The sequence below is a fragment of the Silurus meridionalis genome, chromosome 4 (assembly GCF_014805685.1).
Source record: "Silurus meridionalis isolate SWU-2019-XX chromosome 4, ASM1480568v1, whole genome shotgun sequence".
NCBI classification, from domain to species: domain Eukaryota; kingdom Metazoa; phylum Chordata; class Actinopteri; order Siluriformes; family Siluridae; genus Silurus; species Silurus meridionalis.
This window is the reverse complement of record NC_060887.1, coordinates 38,123,293-38,142,667: the sequence shown is the minus strand read 5'-3', so window position 1 is coordinate 38,142,667 and position 19,375 is coordinate 38,123,293. Positions and strand designations below refer to the sequence as shown.

The 19,375-nt window shown below is 39.3% G+C and overlaps 2 protein-coding genes across 11 annotated transcripts in view; both read left to right on the top strand.

The window, feature by feature from the left end:
- prmt6 (protein arginine methyltransferase 6) overlaps positions 1–1,212 on the top strand; it is a 1,320-nt gene extending 108 nt beyond the window's left edge. Inside the window, 2 exon segments of the mRNA XM_046847100.1 lie at positions 1–926; positions 929–1,212. The exon segment at positions 1–926 is cut by the window's left edge and continues 108 nt beyond it. Of these exon segments, the coding sequence (XP_046703056.1) occupies positions 1–926; positions 929–993 (991 nt within the window). The 3' untranslated portion in view covers positions 994–1,212.
- A 10,450-nt stretch (positions 1,213–11,662) lies between these two features.
- Positions 11,663–19,375, top strand: part of ntng1a (netrin g1a) — a 147,512-nt gene continuing 139,799 nt past the window's right edge. For all 10 annotated transcript variants that reach the window (XM_046847095.1, XM_046847090.1, XM_046847089.1 and 7 more), the window contains exon 1: positions 11,663–12,778. The gene's annotated coding sequence lies outside the window, so the exon portion shown is untranslated. The remainder of the gene's footprint in view (positions 12,779–19,375) is intronic.

Sequence of the window (19,375 nt, the reverse complement as noted above, 5' to 3'; positions counted from 1 at the left end):
GAGCTATGCAGATGTGAGCATCCACGAGGAAATGATCGCGGATAGTGTGCGCACGGACACGTACAGGAAAGCCATCTTTAATAACCAGAGTGAGATTGAAGGTAAAGTGGTGCTGGATGTGGGGGCAGGAACCGGGGTGCTGAGTGTGTTCTGTGCCCAGGCCGGGGCCAGGAAGGTGTATGCAGTGGAGGCCAGCTCCATAGCTGATCAGGCTGAGAAGATCATAAAGCAGAACAAGGTAGATATGATTGTGGAGGTGATTAAAGGTGCTCTGGAGGAGGTGGACCTCCCTGAGAAGGTGGACGTGATCGTGAGCGAGTGGATGGGTTACGCCCTGCTCCATGAGTCCATGCTGAACTCGGTGATCTCGGCTCGGGATCGCTGGCTCAAACCCGGAGGTCTGATGCTCCCCGATAAAGCCGAGCTCTTCATCGCGCCCGTTAACGACCTCGTCGTGGAGGAACGGCTCGGCTTCTGGAGCACGGTCAAGACCCAGTACGGCGTGGACATGTCCTGCATGACCGACTTCGCTCGGAAGTGCATCACGGCCAGTTCGGAAATCATCATCAAACCCGTGACCGTCGAGGACGTCTTGTCTCACCCGGTCAAGTTCGCCGAGCTGGACCTCAACGCCGTGGGTGTGGAGCACCTGAGCTCCGTCAGGGGACGTTTCCGCTGCTTGTGCTTCGGCTCGGCCGCCTTCAACGCCTTCTGCGTGTTCTTCTCCGTCACCTTCCCCGGGTCCAGACACCCCCTGGTCCTGTCCACGTCCCCGTTCAAACCCGAGACGCACTGGAAACAAGCCGTGCTTTACCTGGACCATGCCGTGGAGGTCATGCAAGACACGCTGGTCGAGGGAGATGTGAACATGTATCCGTCCCAGGAAGGGTCTAGACATATATGCATCCACGTGGACTACACGGTCGGGAGGAGAAAAGGAAATCGAAGACCTTCGCTATTTCTGATGGATCTTCGTCGCTGAGTAGATCTTAGACCGTTTGTGGTGCCTCGTGAGACCTCAAGTCTCCAGACAGCGTTGATAAGCAACGTCAGACCCTCAGCTCTCAGACCCTCAGCGCTCAGACCCTCAGCGCTCAGACCTTCAGCTCTGAGCTTCACAGCGACGCCGAGTAAATTAACGTCAAACGCTTTGCATTTATCTTCACTCACCAGTTCCTGAAGCGTGAACGTGCACCAGTGACGCGAATGTTGGGAAAATACTGATTAAAATCAGATATCACTAAAATTACGAGTTGTTTCTTGGAGATCTCACAAAATACACCTCTCTCTTTCTCTGTCTCTCTCTCTCTCTCTTCTCTCTCTCTCTCTCTTTCTCTCTCTCTCTCTGTCTCTTTCTCTCTCTCTGTCTCTTCTCTCTCTCTGTCTCTTTCTCTGTCTCTCTCTGTCTGTCTCTCTCTGTCTCTTTCTCTGTCTCTCTCTCTCTCTCTGTGTCTCTCTGTCTCTGTCTTTTCTCTCTCTCTCTCTCTCTCTCTCTCTCTCTGTCTCTCTCTCTCTCTCTGTCTCTGTCTTTTCTCTCTGGCTCTATCTCTCTGGCTCTATCTCTCTCTCTCTTTCTCTCTGTCTCTTTCTCTCTCTTTCTCTCTCTTTCTCTCTCTCTCTCTCTCTTCTCTCTCTCTCTCTCTTTCTCTGTCTCTCTCTCTCTGTGTCTCTCTGTCTCTCTCTCTCTCTCTCTCTCTCTCTCTCTCTCTCTCTTTCTCTCTCTTTCTTTTACTCGCTTTCTCACACTCTCTCTCTCTCTCTCTCTCTCTCTCTTTCACACACAGTCTTGTTCTTTCCCTCTTTTCTCTTTCCTTTCTCACTCTCTCTCTCACACACTCTCTCTCTCTCTCTCTCTCTTTCTCTATACACCTCAGTTTTCATGTCACAGTTCTGTTACATTTAAAAGAAATGCAAAACATTAAATCGCTTGTTGTTGAACAGTTTGTTTTTAAACCACTTTAAATAAAACACCTGCTTCATTTAATAATATAAAAAATAAAATAACATTTTCTAAACAATAAAATGGAATAAATGCAGTAAACTGTTAATTATATTGATCACATTAGCTAATTAACATGAACTAAATGTATATGTTATAATGTTATAATGTTATACCTGATTGGTGAATATATCATTTATCTCATATCTAATCAAATGATCTAATGAATGAGTTACGTAGCTTATTTATTTTAGCAGGTAATGATAGTAATTGTGTTTAGAAGCAGTACCTTTAAAATCGTAATAAATAAATAAATATATCCTTTTTCATTTACATATTTTTTCATCATTTACAAAGAAAATCATTTGCCAGCCTCTGAAGTGACGCCCTGAAGTCTCTAAATCAGGGGTCACCAACATGGTGCACCAGGTCGCCCCCAAGGACCACACGAGTCGCCCTTTTCTAAAAAATAGCTCGCTATAGCGCCACACCAGTGAGCCGCATCGAATAGATTTGTCGCTATTCTTTTTTTAAATCACACTTGCATTGGTGTGAATTAGAAAATGACAATATAAGAAAAAAAAGATTAGATTAGATTAGAGCTGTCTGATCTCCACGTCGATTTTGGTATGTTACGTAATTTTGATCACGATTGTGAGAAATCATGATAAGTGTCTTCACATAGACGAATATCGTTCATCATTAATAATAAACATATAATTAAAGATAAATTGAGCAAATGGGTTATTTCAGAAGTGTGAATTAAACTGGTTGCTCTTCACATTAATCGGTAAGAAGTAGCTCTCGGTGTCAGAAAGGTTGGTGACCCCTGATCTAGATCTTTTCAGCTTTTGATTGGACTCAGCGACACAACATCCGATTCGAATGTTAAATATCTGCTGATTTATCGCTGTCTGTCCGATCTTCCATCCCGTCGCTCCGTTCCTGACGATAAACCCGTGCAATCGAATGGAGAGTGTGGTGATGTAGCCAGAGTGGCGGATTAGGAGCAGACACACGTCTCGGTATCACACGTCCGAATCCGATATCCGACGCGGCATCCAATATGTCCCTCTGTATGCTAATGACGTTACTGTAAATAAGCCGAGAGAAATCATTCGCAGGCAGACGCTTACTGTAACCAATATTTCTGTTCAGATCTCCCGAGGAGACGAATCGGAGGAACGCTATTGACAAAACTTAATTTAGACGTCCAGCTCCGTCCAGGCTGAGAGATTCGTCATCATTATCGTTAGCAGCCAGATTCGCTTCTGTAAGTGTGCAGGGTGTATATTTACTCACACACACACACACACACACACACACACACACACACACACACACAGCAGTAACATGCAACATTTTCATTTATAAGCAAGAGAAGGTTGGATTTTTTGTGATCGGATTTGGATTGGAAATCAGCAGATTTTCTTCTACTTTATTATTCAACATTCATAGAGCACTTTAGCAGAAGTATTGGGACACCCGACTTTTCCAGCTGTTACAGCGTAGAGGATGGTATGAGATTCCTGATTTCCATTGATCAAGAAGATCCCAAACCTGTTCCAGCATGACAATGCCCCTGTTCCCAAAGCCCACTCCATGAAGATCTGTTTTTTCATGGGTTGTATGTGCGTGGAAGATCTTCTGCTCCAACACTATCGGGATGAATGCGAGTTTATTATACCAACAAATGAAGACGGTGTCATATATAATATCATCATGTCAAATTTATATTTCACGTGTAAAAGTTTCTTCAGGTAAAATACCTGGTGTGAGATTTATATCCCTTTTCCCCTTTTTTCCCTTTTGACCTGCACGACACCCCGTGCTGGAGATGTGGAGATGATCCAGTGTTTACACGTACATGAGATTATTGTGGATGAATCACTCGAGATGGATTTAGAGTTTTAACCTTCAAACTGCAGCTGATTTCAGCAGTTTACTTCTAATGATTTACTGTAGAGTCCAAACAAACTCAATCTGCCCCCGAGGAGAACTTTCATCCTTCATCCTTCCATCCTTCCATCATTTTATCATTTCATCCTTTCATCATTTCATCCTTTCATCATTTCATCCTTTCATCATTTCATCCTTCCATCCTTTCATCATTTTATCATTTCATCCTTTCATCATTTCATCCTTTCATCCTTTCATCCTTCCATCCTTCCATCATTTTATCATTTCATCCTTTCATCATTTCATCCTTCCATCCTTTCATCATTTCATCCTTTCATCCTTTCATCATTTCATCCTTTCATCCATTTATTCTTTTATCCTTTTATTCTTTTATCCATTTATTCTTTCATCCTTTCATCCTTTCATCCATTCATCATTTCATCCATTCATCATTTCATCCTTTCATTCTTTTATCCTTTCATTCTTTCATTCTTTCATTCTTTCATCCTTCCATCCTTTCATCATTTCATCCTTTCATCCATTTATTCTTTCATCCTTTTATTCTTTCATCCATTTATTCTTTCATCCTTTCATCATTTCATTCTTTCATCTATTTATTCTTTCATCCTTTCATCATTTCATCCTTTCAACCATTTATTCTTTCATCCTTTCATCCTTTCATCCTTTCATCATTTCATCATTTCATCATTTCATTATTTCATCATTTCATTCTTTCATCCTTTTTCATTACATCTGAGGAGAACTTTCATCCTTTCATTGTTTCATTCTTTCATCCTTTCATTCTTTCATCCAAGGAGAACTTTCATCCTTATATTCTTTCATAATTTCATCCTTTTGTTCTTTCATCCTTTCATCTTTTCATCATTTTATCCATTCATTCTTTCATCATTTCATCAATTCATTCTTTCATCCTTTTGTTCTTTTACCCTTTCCTCCTTTTATTCCTTCATCCTTTCATTCTTTCACCCTTTCATCCTTTCATCCTTTCATCCTTTTATCCTTTCCTTCTTATATTCTTTTATTTTTAATTCTTTAATTCTTTCATCCTTTTATCCTTCAATTCATTCATCCATTCATTCTTTTACCCTTTCATCCTTTTTAACCTTTCACCCATTCATCCATTCATTTTTCATCCTTTTATTCTTTCATCATTTAATTATTTAATTATTTCATTCTTTCATCCCGTTATCCTTTCATTCTTTCATAATTTTATTCTTCTATCCTTTCATCATTTAATTCTTTCATCCTTTCATTCTTTTATCCTCACATCCCATCCTTTTATTCTTTCATCCTTTCATTTTTTATCCTTACATCCTTTCATCCTTGCATTTTTTCATTCTTTCTTTCATCCCTTCTTTATTCAATTTTTAATTTTTTCTTTCATTCTTTTATAATTTCTTTCTTTCTTTCTTTTCTTTCTTTCTTTCTTTCTTTCTTTTTTTTTCTTTTCTTTCTTTCTTTCTTTCGTTAGATGGCCAAGGAATCTTTCTAACTGCATGAGAGTGTGAAGGGGAGTGGCTTCTCCCCAGCTGCAGATGTTCCAGAAGGTGTCCATGAGGTTTGAAGGTCCATGAGGTATCCAGGTGAGTCTCAACAGACAGTGGTGGTACGAAGGAATGAAAGAAAACCTCAGACGTGTGACGGAGGGACAAAACCCCACGAGGTCGGACAAAGCTAAATCCCCGGCCGTGCTGAAAATCCTTCTCCAGCTCGTGAGTAAATCCACCTCGCCGCTGGCTCCTAATAATCCTCTCCCAATCACACACTTTCTGGATTACGCTGCCGTGTAATTCCTGCTCGGATATTGTTTATATTTAATATGATATTTCAATTTGGAAAAGTGCTGCTGGGGTCGGCCTCGAAAAACTCAAAGATACAGAGAGAGAGAGAGAGAGAGAGAGAGAAAGAGACAGAGAGAGAGAGAGAGGAGGAGAAAAATGAGAGAGAGAGGAAGAGAGAGGGAGAAAGAGACAGAGAGAGAGAGAGAGAGAGAGAGAGAGGAGGAGAAAAAGAGAGAGAGAGAGAGAGAGAGAGAGAGAGGAGAGAGAGAGAGAGAATGCTTTATTTCAAGGCTTAATTTCTTTCATGCAGTTTTTCTTATTTCACATTTTCTTCTTTATTTTTTTTTCTTTTTTTTCTTTCTGTACTTGGTAAAGTTCTGCAGGGGTTATTTAAAATATTTTTGTGAATTTTTTTGTTCTTACCTTTTACTGTGTTTAATCTTTCACTTTATCTATCTTTTTCTTTTTCTTTCTTTTTTCTTTCTGTGTTTAGTTTTTCATTGTTTGTCTTTCTTTCTTTTTTCATTCTTTAGCTATTTTTGATTTATTTATTTTTACACTTATCTATCTACCTATCTGTCTGTCTGTCTGTCTGTCTGTCTTTTCATCTAAAGTATGTGTCCTGTTGTCTGTCAATCAGAAGATAGATAGATAGATAGATAGAGAGATAGATAGATAGATAGATAGATAGATAGATAGATAGATAGATAGATAGATAGATAGATAGATAGATAGATAGATAGATAGATACCTATCTAGCAACCTGAGAGGTCCTGCGAGAACCAGAGAGGGACTGGGAGAACCTGAGAGGGCCTGGGATAACCTGAAAGAACCCAGGAGAACCTGAGAGTGCCTGGGAGAACCTGAGAGTGCCTGGAAGAACCCGAGAGGACCTGGGGGAACCTGAGAGAACCTGAGAGGACCCTGGAGAACCTGAGAGGACCCAGGAGAAACTGAGAGAACCCAGGAGAACCTGAGAGGACCTGGGGGAACCTGAAAGAACCCGGGAGAACCTGAGAGGACCCGGGAAAACCTGAGAGGACCCAGGAGAAACCGAGAGGACCCGGGAGAACCTGAGAGCCTAACCTAATTGAACCCTATTGAATAGGGGTGTAAACAGTGCAGTGTGAATCATTCAGTGTGCTGATGATTATGCATTGATCTGAGACTCCTGGGCGCGTGTTCGCGAGGTTCAGCACCAGGCACCCGAGGGACAGCAGCCATCGGAGGACATCTGCTTTGTGGACGCCACTTACCTTTTTATTGATGACTCCGGATTTATGAGGCGTTTTAAATCCTGCTTTGGCTAAATGTTTATTGTTAGCATCTTTTTATAAGGTTCAGCGCCTGGGTCAGGTTTCACATCACTGTAGGACATCACACACTTTCAGTTCAGCTTTCACTGCAAACAACATGCCCACAAACCAGAGAGAGAGAGAGAGAGAGAGAGAGAGAGAGATTGACAGGATGGACAGACAGATAGAGATAGAGATAGATAGATATATATATATAGAGAGAGAGAGATAGATAGATAGAGAGAGAGAGAGAGAGATTGACAGGATGGACAGACAGATAGAGAGATAGACAGACAGTTTGATAGGATGGACAGATGGAAAGAGAGTTAGAGAGTTTGATAGGATGGACAGACAGATAGAGATAGATAGACAAACAGTTTGATAGGATGGACAGATGGATAGAGATAGATAGATAGATAGATAGAGAGAGAGAGAGAGAGAGAGAGAGAGAGAGAGAGAGATTGACAGGATGGACAGACAGATAGAGAGATAGACAGACAGTTTGATAGGATGGACAGATGGAAAGAGAGTTAATGAGTTTGATAGGATGGACAGACAGATAGAGATAGATAGACAAACAGTTTGATAGGATGGACAGATGGATAGAGAGATAGATAGATAGATAGATAGATAGATAGATAGATAGATAGATAGATAGATAGATAGATAGATAGATATATATATATAGAGAGAGAGAGAGAGAGAGAGATTGACAGGATGGACAGACAGATAGAGAGATAGACAGACAGTTTGATAGGATGGACAGATGGAAAGAGAGTTAGAGAGTTTGATAGGATGGACAGACAGATAGAGATAGATAGACAAACAGTTTGATAGGATGGACAGATGGATAGATAGATAGATAGATATATATATATATATATATATATATATATATATATATATATATATAGAGAGAGAGAGAGAGAGAGAGAGAGAGAGAGAGATTGACAGGATGGACAGACAGACAGATAGATAGATAGACAGTTTGATAGGATGGACAGATGGAAAGAGAGTTAGAGAGTTTGATAGGATGGACAGACAGATAGAGAGATAGATAGACAAACAGTTTGATAGGATGGACAGATGGATAGATAGAGAGACAGACAGTTTGATAGGATGGACAGACAGATAGAGATAGAGATAGACAGACAGTTTGATAGGATGGACAGACAGATGAGAGATAGACAGACAGTTTGATAGGATGGACAGACAGACAGACAGACAGACAGACAGACAGACAGACAGACAGATAGATAGATAGATAGATAGATAGATAGATAGATAGATAGATAGATAGATAGATAGAGAGAGAGAGAGAGAGAGAGAGAGAGAGATTGACAGGATGGACAGACAGATAGAGATAGACAGACAGTTTGATAGGATGGACAGATGGAAGAGAGTTAGAGAGTTTGATAGGATGGACAGACAGATAGAGATAGATAGACAAACAGTTTGATAGGATGGACAGATGGATAGAGAGAGATAGATAGATAGATAGATAGATAGATAGATAGATAGATAGATAGATAGATAGAGAGAGAGAGAGAGAGAGAGAGAGAGAGAGATTGACAGGATGGACAGACAGATAGAGAGATAGACAGACAGTTTGATAGGATGGACAGATGGAAAGAGTTAGAGAGTTTGATAGGATGGACAGACAGATAGAGAGATAGATAGACAAACAGTTTGATAGGATGGACAGATGGATAGAGAGATAGATAGATAGATGAATAGATAGATAGATAGATAGATAGATAGATAGATAGATAGATAGATAGATAGATAGATATATATATATAGAGAGAGAGAGAGAGAGAGAGAGAGAGGAGAGAGAGATTGACAGGATGGACAGACAGATAGAGAGATAGACAGACAGTTTGATAGGATGGACAGATGGAAAGAGAGTTAGAGTTTGATAGGATGGACAGACAGATAGAGAGATAGATAGACAAACAGTTTGATAGGATGGACAGATGGATAGAGATAGATAGATAGATATATATATATATATATATATATATATATATATATATATATATATATATAGAGAGAGAGAGAGAGAGAGAGAGAGAGAGAGAGAGAGAGAGAGAGATTGACAGGATGGACAGACAGATAGAGAGATAGACAGACAGTTTGATAGGATGGACAGATGGAAAGAGAGTTAGAGAGTTTGATAGGATGGACAGACAGATAGAGAGATAGATAGACAAACAGTTTGATAGGATGGACAGATGGATAGATAGAGAGACAGACAGTTTGATAGGATGGACAGACAGAGAGAGCGATAGACAGACAGTTTTATAGGATGGACAGACAGATAGAGAGATAGATAGACAGTTTGATAGGATGGACAGACAGACAGACAGACAGACAGACAGACAGACAGACAGATAGATAGACAGATAGATAGATAGATAGATAGATAGATAGATAGATAGATAGATAGATAGATAGATAGACTACACGGTTTGTGGAGATATAAATTACACAGACATTTATATTGTTGTCAAACTGTTGTGGTTACAGGAAATACACCCCACTGGTGTGGGGGGCATCTTTTTTTTTGCTTGGACACCATTTGACCTGTAACCATAGCAACAGCCATATAATAGTAATCTATTGATTAGTTCATCTGTAATGATTCCCACATTGATTAAAACAGTAACAGTCATAAATCAACTGTCATACAGTAAAAGAACAAAGATTTGTGGACACCTGAGTATAAGATGTGCTTCTTTCATGAATATCGCATTATAATAACTTCCAGTCTTCTGGGAAGATGTTCCACTAGATGTTGTGGAAATACATGCTTGTTCAGTTACAAGACTGTTAGTAAAGTGATGTACTGATGGAGGTGAGGAGGTGAGGAGACCTGGGGTGCAGTCAGCATTCACATTCATCTCAATAGGTTTGGAGCTGTAGAGCAGGAGATCTTTCACTCAAACCCATGGAAAGCAGATCCTCATGGAGCTGGTTCTGTTTCCATCATCATGCTGGAACAGGTTTGGGTCTCCTGGTTCACGTGATGGTTCTGGTGGTCCTGCAGTGTGGAGCTGAAGGGGTTAGAATCTAATTGCTGTAGTAATCTAAACACAGCCAATAAGAGAGAGAGTGGATGTGCTCACACTGCAGCTCCTCTCACTGCTTTCAGATCAGGGTCTGAGCTTCTGTCAGTCCATACATAGATTACTGAACACACACACGCACGCACGCACGCACACACACACACGCACGCACGCACGCATGCACGCACACACACACACACACACATGCACACACACACACAAAAACGACCCTGTCATTAACTACCAGTACAATCAGAAAGAAATAACATACACAAGGGCTTTTAAGAGAGAAAGCTCCAACATCTATCTGACCACTCTTCAGTCCAAACGGTTCCTCAGGGGTTCCTCTTTACATAGTTAACATTTCACCTTCTTCTTCTTTCTTCTCATTCTTCTTCTTCTTCTTCTTCTTCTTACTATTATTATTATTATTATTATTATTATTATTATTATTATTATTCCTCCTCTTCCTCTTCTTCTTCTTCTTCTTAATCCTCCTTCTTCTTCTTATTCCGCTTCTTCTTCTTGCTTTTCTTCTTCTTCTTCTTCTTCTACTACTTCTTTTACTTCTTCTTCCTCTTCCTTTTCTTTTCTTCTTCTTCTTATTCCTCTTCTTCTTCTTCTCTTCTTCTTCTTCTTATTATTATTCCTTTACTTTTCTTCTCCTCTTCTTATTATTCCTTTACTTTTCTTCTTCTTCTTCCTCTTCCTCTTCCTCTTCTTCTTCTTCTTCTGCTTCTTCTTCTTCTTCTTCTTCTTCTTCTTCCTCTTCTTCTTCTTCTTCTGCTTCTTCTTCTTCTTCTTCTTCTTCTTCTTCTTCTTCCTCTTCTTTTCTTCTTCTTCCTGTTACACATTTTGTTTATTGTGTGTGTGTGTGTGTGTGTGTGTGTGTGTGTGTGTGTGTGTGTGTGTGTGTGTAAAATATAATACAGTTTGTGTAATACAGTGTGTCTAGTACAGTATGTAATGCAATGTGTAGTATTTAAAACAGTGTGTGTGTGTGTGTGTGTGTGTGTGTGTGTGTGTTAGTGTTATTAACTGTAGTGCAGAGTAATCAGTGTTGCAGTGATGATCAGTACCTATTACACACCATTAGCTAATTACACACACTGTCACTCTGCCATGCTGCACTGCTGCCACACTCGCTGCCACTCTGCCACGATGATACAATTGGTGCCTTATCCGCTGCCACATTTGCTGTCACGAAGGTGCCGCAATCGCTACCACTGTGCCATGCTGCCACGCTCACTGCCATGATGCTTCTCTGCCATGCTGCCATGAATAGCTGTTTTCTTTCCAGTTACCAATTTTATATTATTATTATTATTATTATTATTATTATTATTATTATTCAGTATGGATTTGCATTGCTTTATAAATCACACAATTTAAGAATATATAATCATACAATATAAGACTATGTAATCATACAAAGAGTCAATTCGTTCGGATATCGGAGTCGACTCCCACATCGGTGCGGCTTATAAAAGGGATTATAAAAAAAAAAGAATCGATTCGAAAGCGAATCGCTCGTAAGCGTAACGGGATGGGCAGGGTGTGTGTGTGTGTGTGTGTGTGTGCGTGCGCGCGCGCGCACGAAAGGATGGATGTGGATGTGACGGAGGGAGCGGATTCAGATTCCCACATCCTCGGCACGAAGGCAGTGGGGTCTCTCTCCCTCTCTCTCTCTCTCTCTCTCTCTCCGGTGCTGACTCGCGTCTCATCGAGAAACAAACGACAAACACACACATAGAGCAAACACACTTAAACACACACACACACACACACACACACACTCACACGCGCACACGCACATACGCGCACACACTCTCTCGCGCGGTCCAGGAGTGCATTTCTGCAGTGCAGGACTCTCTCTCTCTCTCTATATATATATTTTCTCTTTTCTCATTCTGGGACCGGGACTTCTTTCATTTTTGCTTTTTTTGTATTTACGAAAAATAAATGAATATCTGATTTTCGGCTCCTTTTTGGATGTTCAGATTGGAAATTGAAAGAAATTGACCGGAGGAACTGCGCAGCCACGAGCGTCTCAACTTTCACAGGGACGGGGTGATGTCTTTTTTCTTTTTCTTTCTTTCTTTTTGTCTTTTTTGGGGAGGGGCAAAATAAATCAATAGAAATAAAATCCAGGGAGAATTGTTTTGGGGACTATTCCCTGCGCGCGGTGCGCATCAAGTCCACCTTCATCTGCTCTCCTGCTTCTTCATCTTCTTCTTCTTCATCATCAAAAAAGCAAACTACAAGAACAGCAAAAAAAAAAAACAAGCAGAAAGAGAGATCAGATCGGCGACCAGATCATCAGACCATGTCCAGCTTGGATTGACGCGTAATCGGACGTTTTCTCATTTCTTCTTCTTCTTCTTTTTTTTTAATTAGTCAGCTTGTTCCTGGTCTCTCGGAAGGAGGAGGAGGAGGAGGAGAAGGTGTTGGTCATCAACTTTGAGGGTGATGCCTGCCCTGCGAGCGCGTGTGTGTGTGTGTGCGCGCGCGGGGGTTTTCGGACGGAGAGAGAGAGCGTGTGTGTGTGTTTGCGCGCGCATCCGTGCGTGCGTGCGTGCGTTTTTCCCCCCCTCGACCTCCTCGCGCTGAGCTTTAACAGAGCAGCGTGGGCTCCCTTCTTGCTTTCCTTCAACTTGTTGCACTCTTTCTCACCATCTTCATCATCGTCACCTTCAACATCAGCATCGTCGTCGTGGTGGTCGTGGTTTTACTGATGCGACCAACCAGAGGAGCTCCTGCAGGAACCGCAATAACGTGAGTATTGCACCTGTCCTGTATCCTGTTTCTTTCCTCTGTGTGTGTGTGTGTGTGTGTGTGTGTGTGTGTGTGTGCACGTGCATGCGTGCGTGCGTACGAGTGTCCGTGGATTTATGGTCCATGCTTTGTCCCGGTGTGCACGCGCTATTTTCTTCACGCACGCACTTCACGGACCAACCGAGGAACATCTGAGAGAATAGTGCGAGAGTCTCAGCCACATCCCAAGGTGTTGAATTAACACCTACAGTGCTAGATAGGTTAACTCTTACAGAGCTGCATTAACACACACACACACACACACACACACACACACACACACACACACACACACACACACACACCTTACATCACCTAGACCAACAATGAGCACCTTCCCAGGTCATTTTCTTGGTGCTGGTGTTGGAGTTTTACACACACACACACACACACACACACACACACACACACACACACACACACACACATTTTCCCAAAGAGGTGAAATTTCACAAGAGAATGTTAACTCAGCTGTATAGGTGTGTGTGTGTGTGTGTGTGTGTGTGTGTGTGTGTGTGTGTGTGTGTGTGTGTGTGTGTGTGTGTGTTAATCTAAACAGTCCAGGTGTTAATTTGTTCATTCAGTATCATGTGTATATTTCCCCTGAAAGTACAATTCCAGTGACCTGGCTGTATTAAACTTTCACACACACACACACACACACACACACACACCAGACACACACACACACACACACAAGCTGTGTGTGTGTGTGTGTGTGTGTGTGTGTGTGTGTGTGTGAGTGTGTTAATTGAACCCTCTATCTAATAAGAACCTGAATATACTAAATACACTGTTACCAGGACGATCAGTGCACATGGGTGTTTGTAGAACTTGAACACTTTATCGCTGTTTCTTCAGTTTTATCTCCATCAGATGTGTTTTTTTCGAAGGGACTCTGAAGGGTCCAGAAATCAACACCCGGTTCCGTGTTAACTGTAAGACCCAGAGCATGGTTCCTCCGAAATTGCTGAATTTAACACGTTATACAACGTCTAAGAAGGACATTTGTTTGGATCGATGGGTTGAGTGCATCGAACTCGAACTCAGCACCATATGTCCTAGAACGTCCCCCCAACCGCCTCCACGCAGGTGTTTTAGATGGACACCACGGGTTTTGGGTTTGGAGAGATGAAAACGTTATGGGTTTTGGCTGAATATCGCAGTGTCACGAATTTCTTCACTGAATTCGATTCGTCATTCCAACCTGAACTCCGGTCCCTGATGAGCGAGATCATGCTGATCCTGATGGAGAAAGGCATCAGGGGCAGCGTTCTACCAAGCGCCCTCTAGTGGACGGGGTGGCTAAGCTGAGACCATGTCCCCCCACACACACAGGAAAGGGATCTTTACCACCCAGGAAATGCATTTTCAAGCTCCTATATCTAAAAAACTGAGTCTTATTATCATTATCATTAATTTATTATTTAAAAAAATTTATTTATTCATTTATTTATTTATCATTATTATTATTATTATTATTATTATTATTATTATTATTATTATTATTATTATTATTATTATTATTATTATTATTATTATTATTATTATCATTATTATTATTATTATTATTATTATTATTATTATTATTATTATTATCATTATTATTATTATTATTATTATTATTATTATTATTATTATGCCTTGCCAGTGTGTGTACAGAAAAGGAAAATTATACGACTCCTTTTTTTAAATGATATCAGACTACATTTGATCCCCTGCTCATGATCGCGTTAGTCACACCCGGACCTGGTTTTATGTGTGTGTGTGTGTGTGTGTGTGTGTGTGTGTGTGTGTGTGTGTGATTACGCAGAAGTAAAAACACAGCGAATGTTATACATGAATCCTCGTTTAACTCCAGAAATGCCTTTAACACACTCCTACAGCCTGATATTACACTTCAATATGACAAAACGTAAAAACTCAGTCGACTTGTTATAAATCAGACAAGCCGATTTATTTAATATTATTATTATTATTACTGGTGCAAAGATACAGATGTTATTTGTGTTCAGTTTACTGTATTTATATCAACACGTATCAGAGCATTAATATAAAAACTGAGTAAAACAGATGAAAGATAATATATATATATATTTATTTAAACGATAGATAGATAGATAGATAGATAGATAGATAGATAGATAGATAGATAGATAGATAGATAGATAGATAGATAGATAGATAGATAGATAGATAGATAGATAGATAGATAGATAGATAGATAGATAGATAGCAAACATGAACTGGATAGAAACAACTAACTAAACAGACAATTAAATAAATAAATAAATAAATAAATAAATAAATAAATAAATAAATAAATGGAAAAGGAACTAAATAACTAAACTGACTAGAATAAATTTTTAAGCACATAAGTATTATATTTTTATATGATTATATCCTTATTATTATTATTATTATTATTATTATTATTATTATTATTATTATTATTATTATTAGTTTTTTCTGTCATACGTCACTGTTTGTTTGTTTGTTTTTTTGTTTGTTTATTATTAGCTAAATTATCAATTAATTGATTGTTTTGAGACCTCAGGTTTTCTGTGCATAGAAATTGCTTTACTGTTTAAAAAAAGTGTGTGTGTGTGTGTGTGTGTGTGTGTGTGTGTGTGTGTGTGTGTGTGTGTGTGTATGTGTGTGTAAAAAATCCTGAGTTGTAGGCTGATAGTATCTTGAGTTTGTAATCTGGTGAACCAGGTTATCTGTTAAATGCCGTAAGTGTAAATGTGTGTGTATGTGTGTGTGTGTGTGTGTGTGTGTGTGTGTGTGTGTTAAAGACTCTTATACCATATGTCTGTCCACACACACACACACACACACACACACACACACACACACACACACACACACACTCAATAATAGCTGAAGTCGTAACTCGTATTAAATCAGGTGAGGACGTTGTGTTAAGGAATTTCTGAGACGTGATCAGTGATTGTTTTATGACTGAAGAAAAAAACGGAGCTGTCTTCATAGCTTCACTGCTCCTCAACACACCGAGTACCACACACACACACACACACACACACACACACACACACACACACACACACACACCACACACACACAAATGCACCACAAACACGCACCACATGTACACACGCACCACATGTACTGTCTCATTAAAGCACCACAGTGTTGTGTTGGAGATCAGTTTCTATCGTCAGATACACACACACACACACACACACACACACACACACACACACACTTCAGACCACTCCCCACTTGAACTGTTATAATAATATCAAATTATCATGTAATGTATAGCAGTGTTTTACTCTTTCAGCATTTCATTTATTCATTCATTCGTTTTACTTGTTTACTTTATTAACATTTTTAATAATATTAATAATTGTAAAATTTAAAAATCAGTAAAATATAATTATGTAATACTTTAACTGATTTCTATAGTATCAAAATATCTATATACGATTGGTATTACAAATTATATATAGTAAAAAACTATATATAATATATACACCATTGTATATTAAATATATATCATAATATAATATGATTGGTAGTAAATGTGTGTATATATATATATATATATATATATATAATTCTTCAAATAATTCTGATGTTAAGAAAAATTAAATAGAAAGATTTTTTTACTGTAAAATCACGCATCAAAATAATGTACATAGTAAATTAAATAAAATTGAAAAATAATTCACTTTGATTGTCATAATAATTTTAGGCTACATGTGTAAAAAAATAAATGTTTCTATTTTTGTGATAAATATATCCTGTATACTGAGCAATAACAATAATAACAACAACAACAATAATAATAATAATAATAATAATAATAATAATAATAATAATAATAATAATAATAATAATAATAATAATAATAATAATAATAATAATAATAATAATAACAATAATTATAGGAATAATAATAATAATAATTATAGGAATAATAATAATAATAATAATAATAATAATAATAATAATAATAATAATGATGTGTGTGTGTGGTGTGTTTGATTGCAGTACTGCATTATGAGTAAATAAGAACCAGAATGTTTTTTACCCGTTTTTTCTTCTTCCCCTGAAGACGGAGAGAGTGCGTCAGTCCGTCTCGGGATGCTGACTCTCTCGCACCGACTCCCCGCGGGGATATTTTGAGTAGGACGGCGAAAAACTAAATGCCACAGCAGCCTTACAGGAAAAGTGTTTTTAATAATGCAGGGTGTGTTCGAGAGAAGAGATAGAGAGAGGAAAAAAAGAGAGAAAAAGAAAGAGAAGGAAGGGTATTTTTTATTATTATCACTATTATAAACATCTTGACACGGCAGAAACCGTTAAATATCTAAACTATGAAATGAAACACTACTGCATCGTCATATAGCTTGGTGGAGAAATCCCATAATGCACTGCTTTGGGTATCATACGACACTGTGCATGGAGGAAACGCTCACTGTGTGATTTAATATAGTTTATTAGGGTCACCCTGATTTCAAAACATGGTACGTTCCTAGTTTCTAATGGTACGTTCCTAATTACGTGACAAGTCACATGACCATGGCGTGTATGAAGAGATATAAAGTTTATATATAAAGCGTTAACTTCATACAGCATACAACATGTGACTTATATCTACGCCCGGAATGTACCATTTTTAAAGGCAGGGGTGCTTGTGATTTATTACGTCTGATTTCTGGACATGTCTTGATTATGAGTTTTACAGGGCAAAGGGAACGCTTTCAGTGAAGTCAGAGAATTAGTCAGAACCAGACATCAACCCACACACACACACACACACACACACACACACACACACACACACACACACACACACACACACACACACACAGGAAGAGGAAGCAAGAATAAAATAAACTTCTTTTTTTATTCATCTATCTGTAAACAAAAATGTTCACTCGTTTCTCTCTCTTTTTTTCTGTTTATCTATTCTCCAATCTCCTGCAGTGTTCCTTCAGTTTGGCTTTCTCTTTTTTCTTTCTCTCCATCTGTCTGTCTGTCTGTCTGTCTGTCTGTCTGTCTGTCTGTCTGTCTGTCTCTTTCAATACTCTCTTACTTTGTCTCTAGCTCAATCTCTCTCTCTCACTTTCCGTCTTTCGCTTAGTTTTTCTCTTGCTAGAGAGAGAAAGAGGAAAAGAGAGAGAAAGAAAAAGAGAGAGACAGAAAGACAGACAGACAAACAGAAAGATCTGTCTATCACTCTCTTGCAGTGTTCTTTCGATTTTTCTCTCTTTCTCTCAGTCTGTCTCTCTCCCGCTCTCTTACTTTGTCTCTACCTCCCTCTTTCTCTCTTTCATTTTCTCTCTTTATATCCATTCATCCCTTTGTGTCTGACACTCTTATTTCTTTCTCATGTTAGAGGGAAAAAGCCAAAGAAGAGAAAGAAGAAAACGTCTGTCTATCTCTCTCCCAGTGATCTTTCAATTGTCTTTCTTTTTCTTGATCTTTCTGTCTGACTTTCTGTTTCTCACAATGCTCTCTCAATCTTTCTCTCTCTCTCTCTCTCTCTCTCTCTCTCTCTCTCTCTCTCTCTCTCTCTCTCTTTCTTGCCTTCCATCTCATTGACAATTTTCCCTTGTAGTGAGAGAAAGAGAAAAGGGAGACAGAAAGAAAAGAGTGACAGATAGACAGACAGTACTCCCTTGCAACACTATCTTTCTTTCTTTCTTTCCATTTATGTCTTTTAGTATTCCTCTCTGTCTATCCTTTCTATCTCTTCTTCAGTGTTCTTTCACTTTGTCTTTCTTTGTCTCTTTCTATCTGTATCTTTAACCTCTCTCTTTCACTCTCTCACACACACACACACACACACACACACACACACACACACACACACACACACATTTTTAGTCTGTATGCCTCAGTCTATCGCCTCTTTGACCATCTTCCACTCTATCACTCCGTCTCTCGCCTTTTTGCTAACCAACTCCATCTGTCTCTCTCTGTATATTCCTTCTCTCTCTCTCTCTCTCTCTCTCTCTCTCTCTCTCTCTCTCTTGCTTTCTATCTCTGTAATAACACTATAGTAATCACATTACTGCTCAGTAAGACATGAATCAGTGATCATGATGCTGACGATGCTGGTGCTGATGATCAAAGGATAAAACACGATTTGGAACACAGCCCGTCTGGCATTCAGAGCATCACCTGCTTTAAAATAGCAGTAACAGGACAGTGTGAGTTGTAAAGGAAACTTCCGAAGCAGGGTGTGTGTGTGTGTGTGTGTGTGTGTGTGTGTGTGTGTGTGTGTGTGTGTGTGTGTGTTAAACGATGTTAGTGTTGAAGAGTGTACACTGTTCTACACGATGAGAACTATGGTCTGATTGTAACAGTGTAGTGGGAACTGTGGTCTGATTGTAACAGTGTAGTGGGAACTGTGGTCTGATTGTAACATTGTAGTGGGAACTGTGGTCTGATTGTAACATTGTAGTGGGAACTGTGGTCTGATTGTAGCAGTGTAGTGGGAAATTTGGTCTTATTGTAGCAGGGTAGTGGGAAATTTGGTCTGATTGTAACAGTGTAGTGGGAACTGTGGTCTGATTGTAG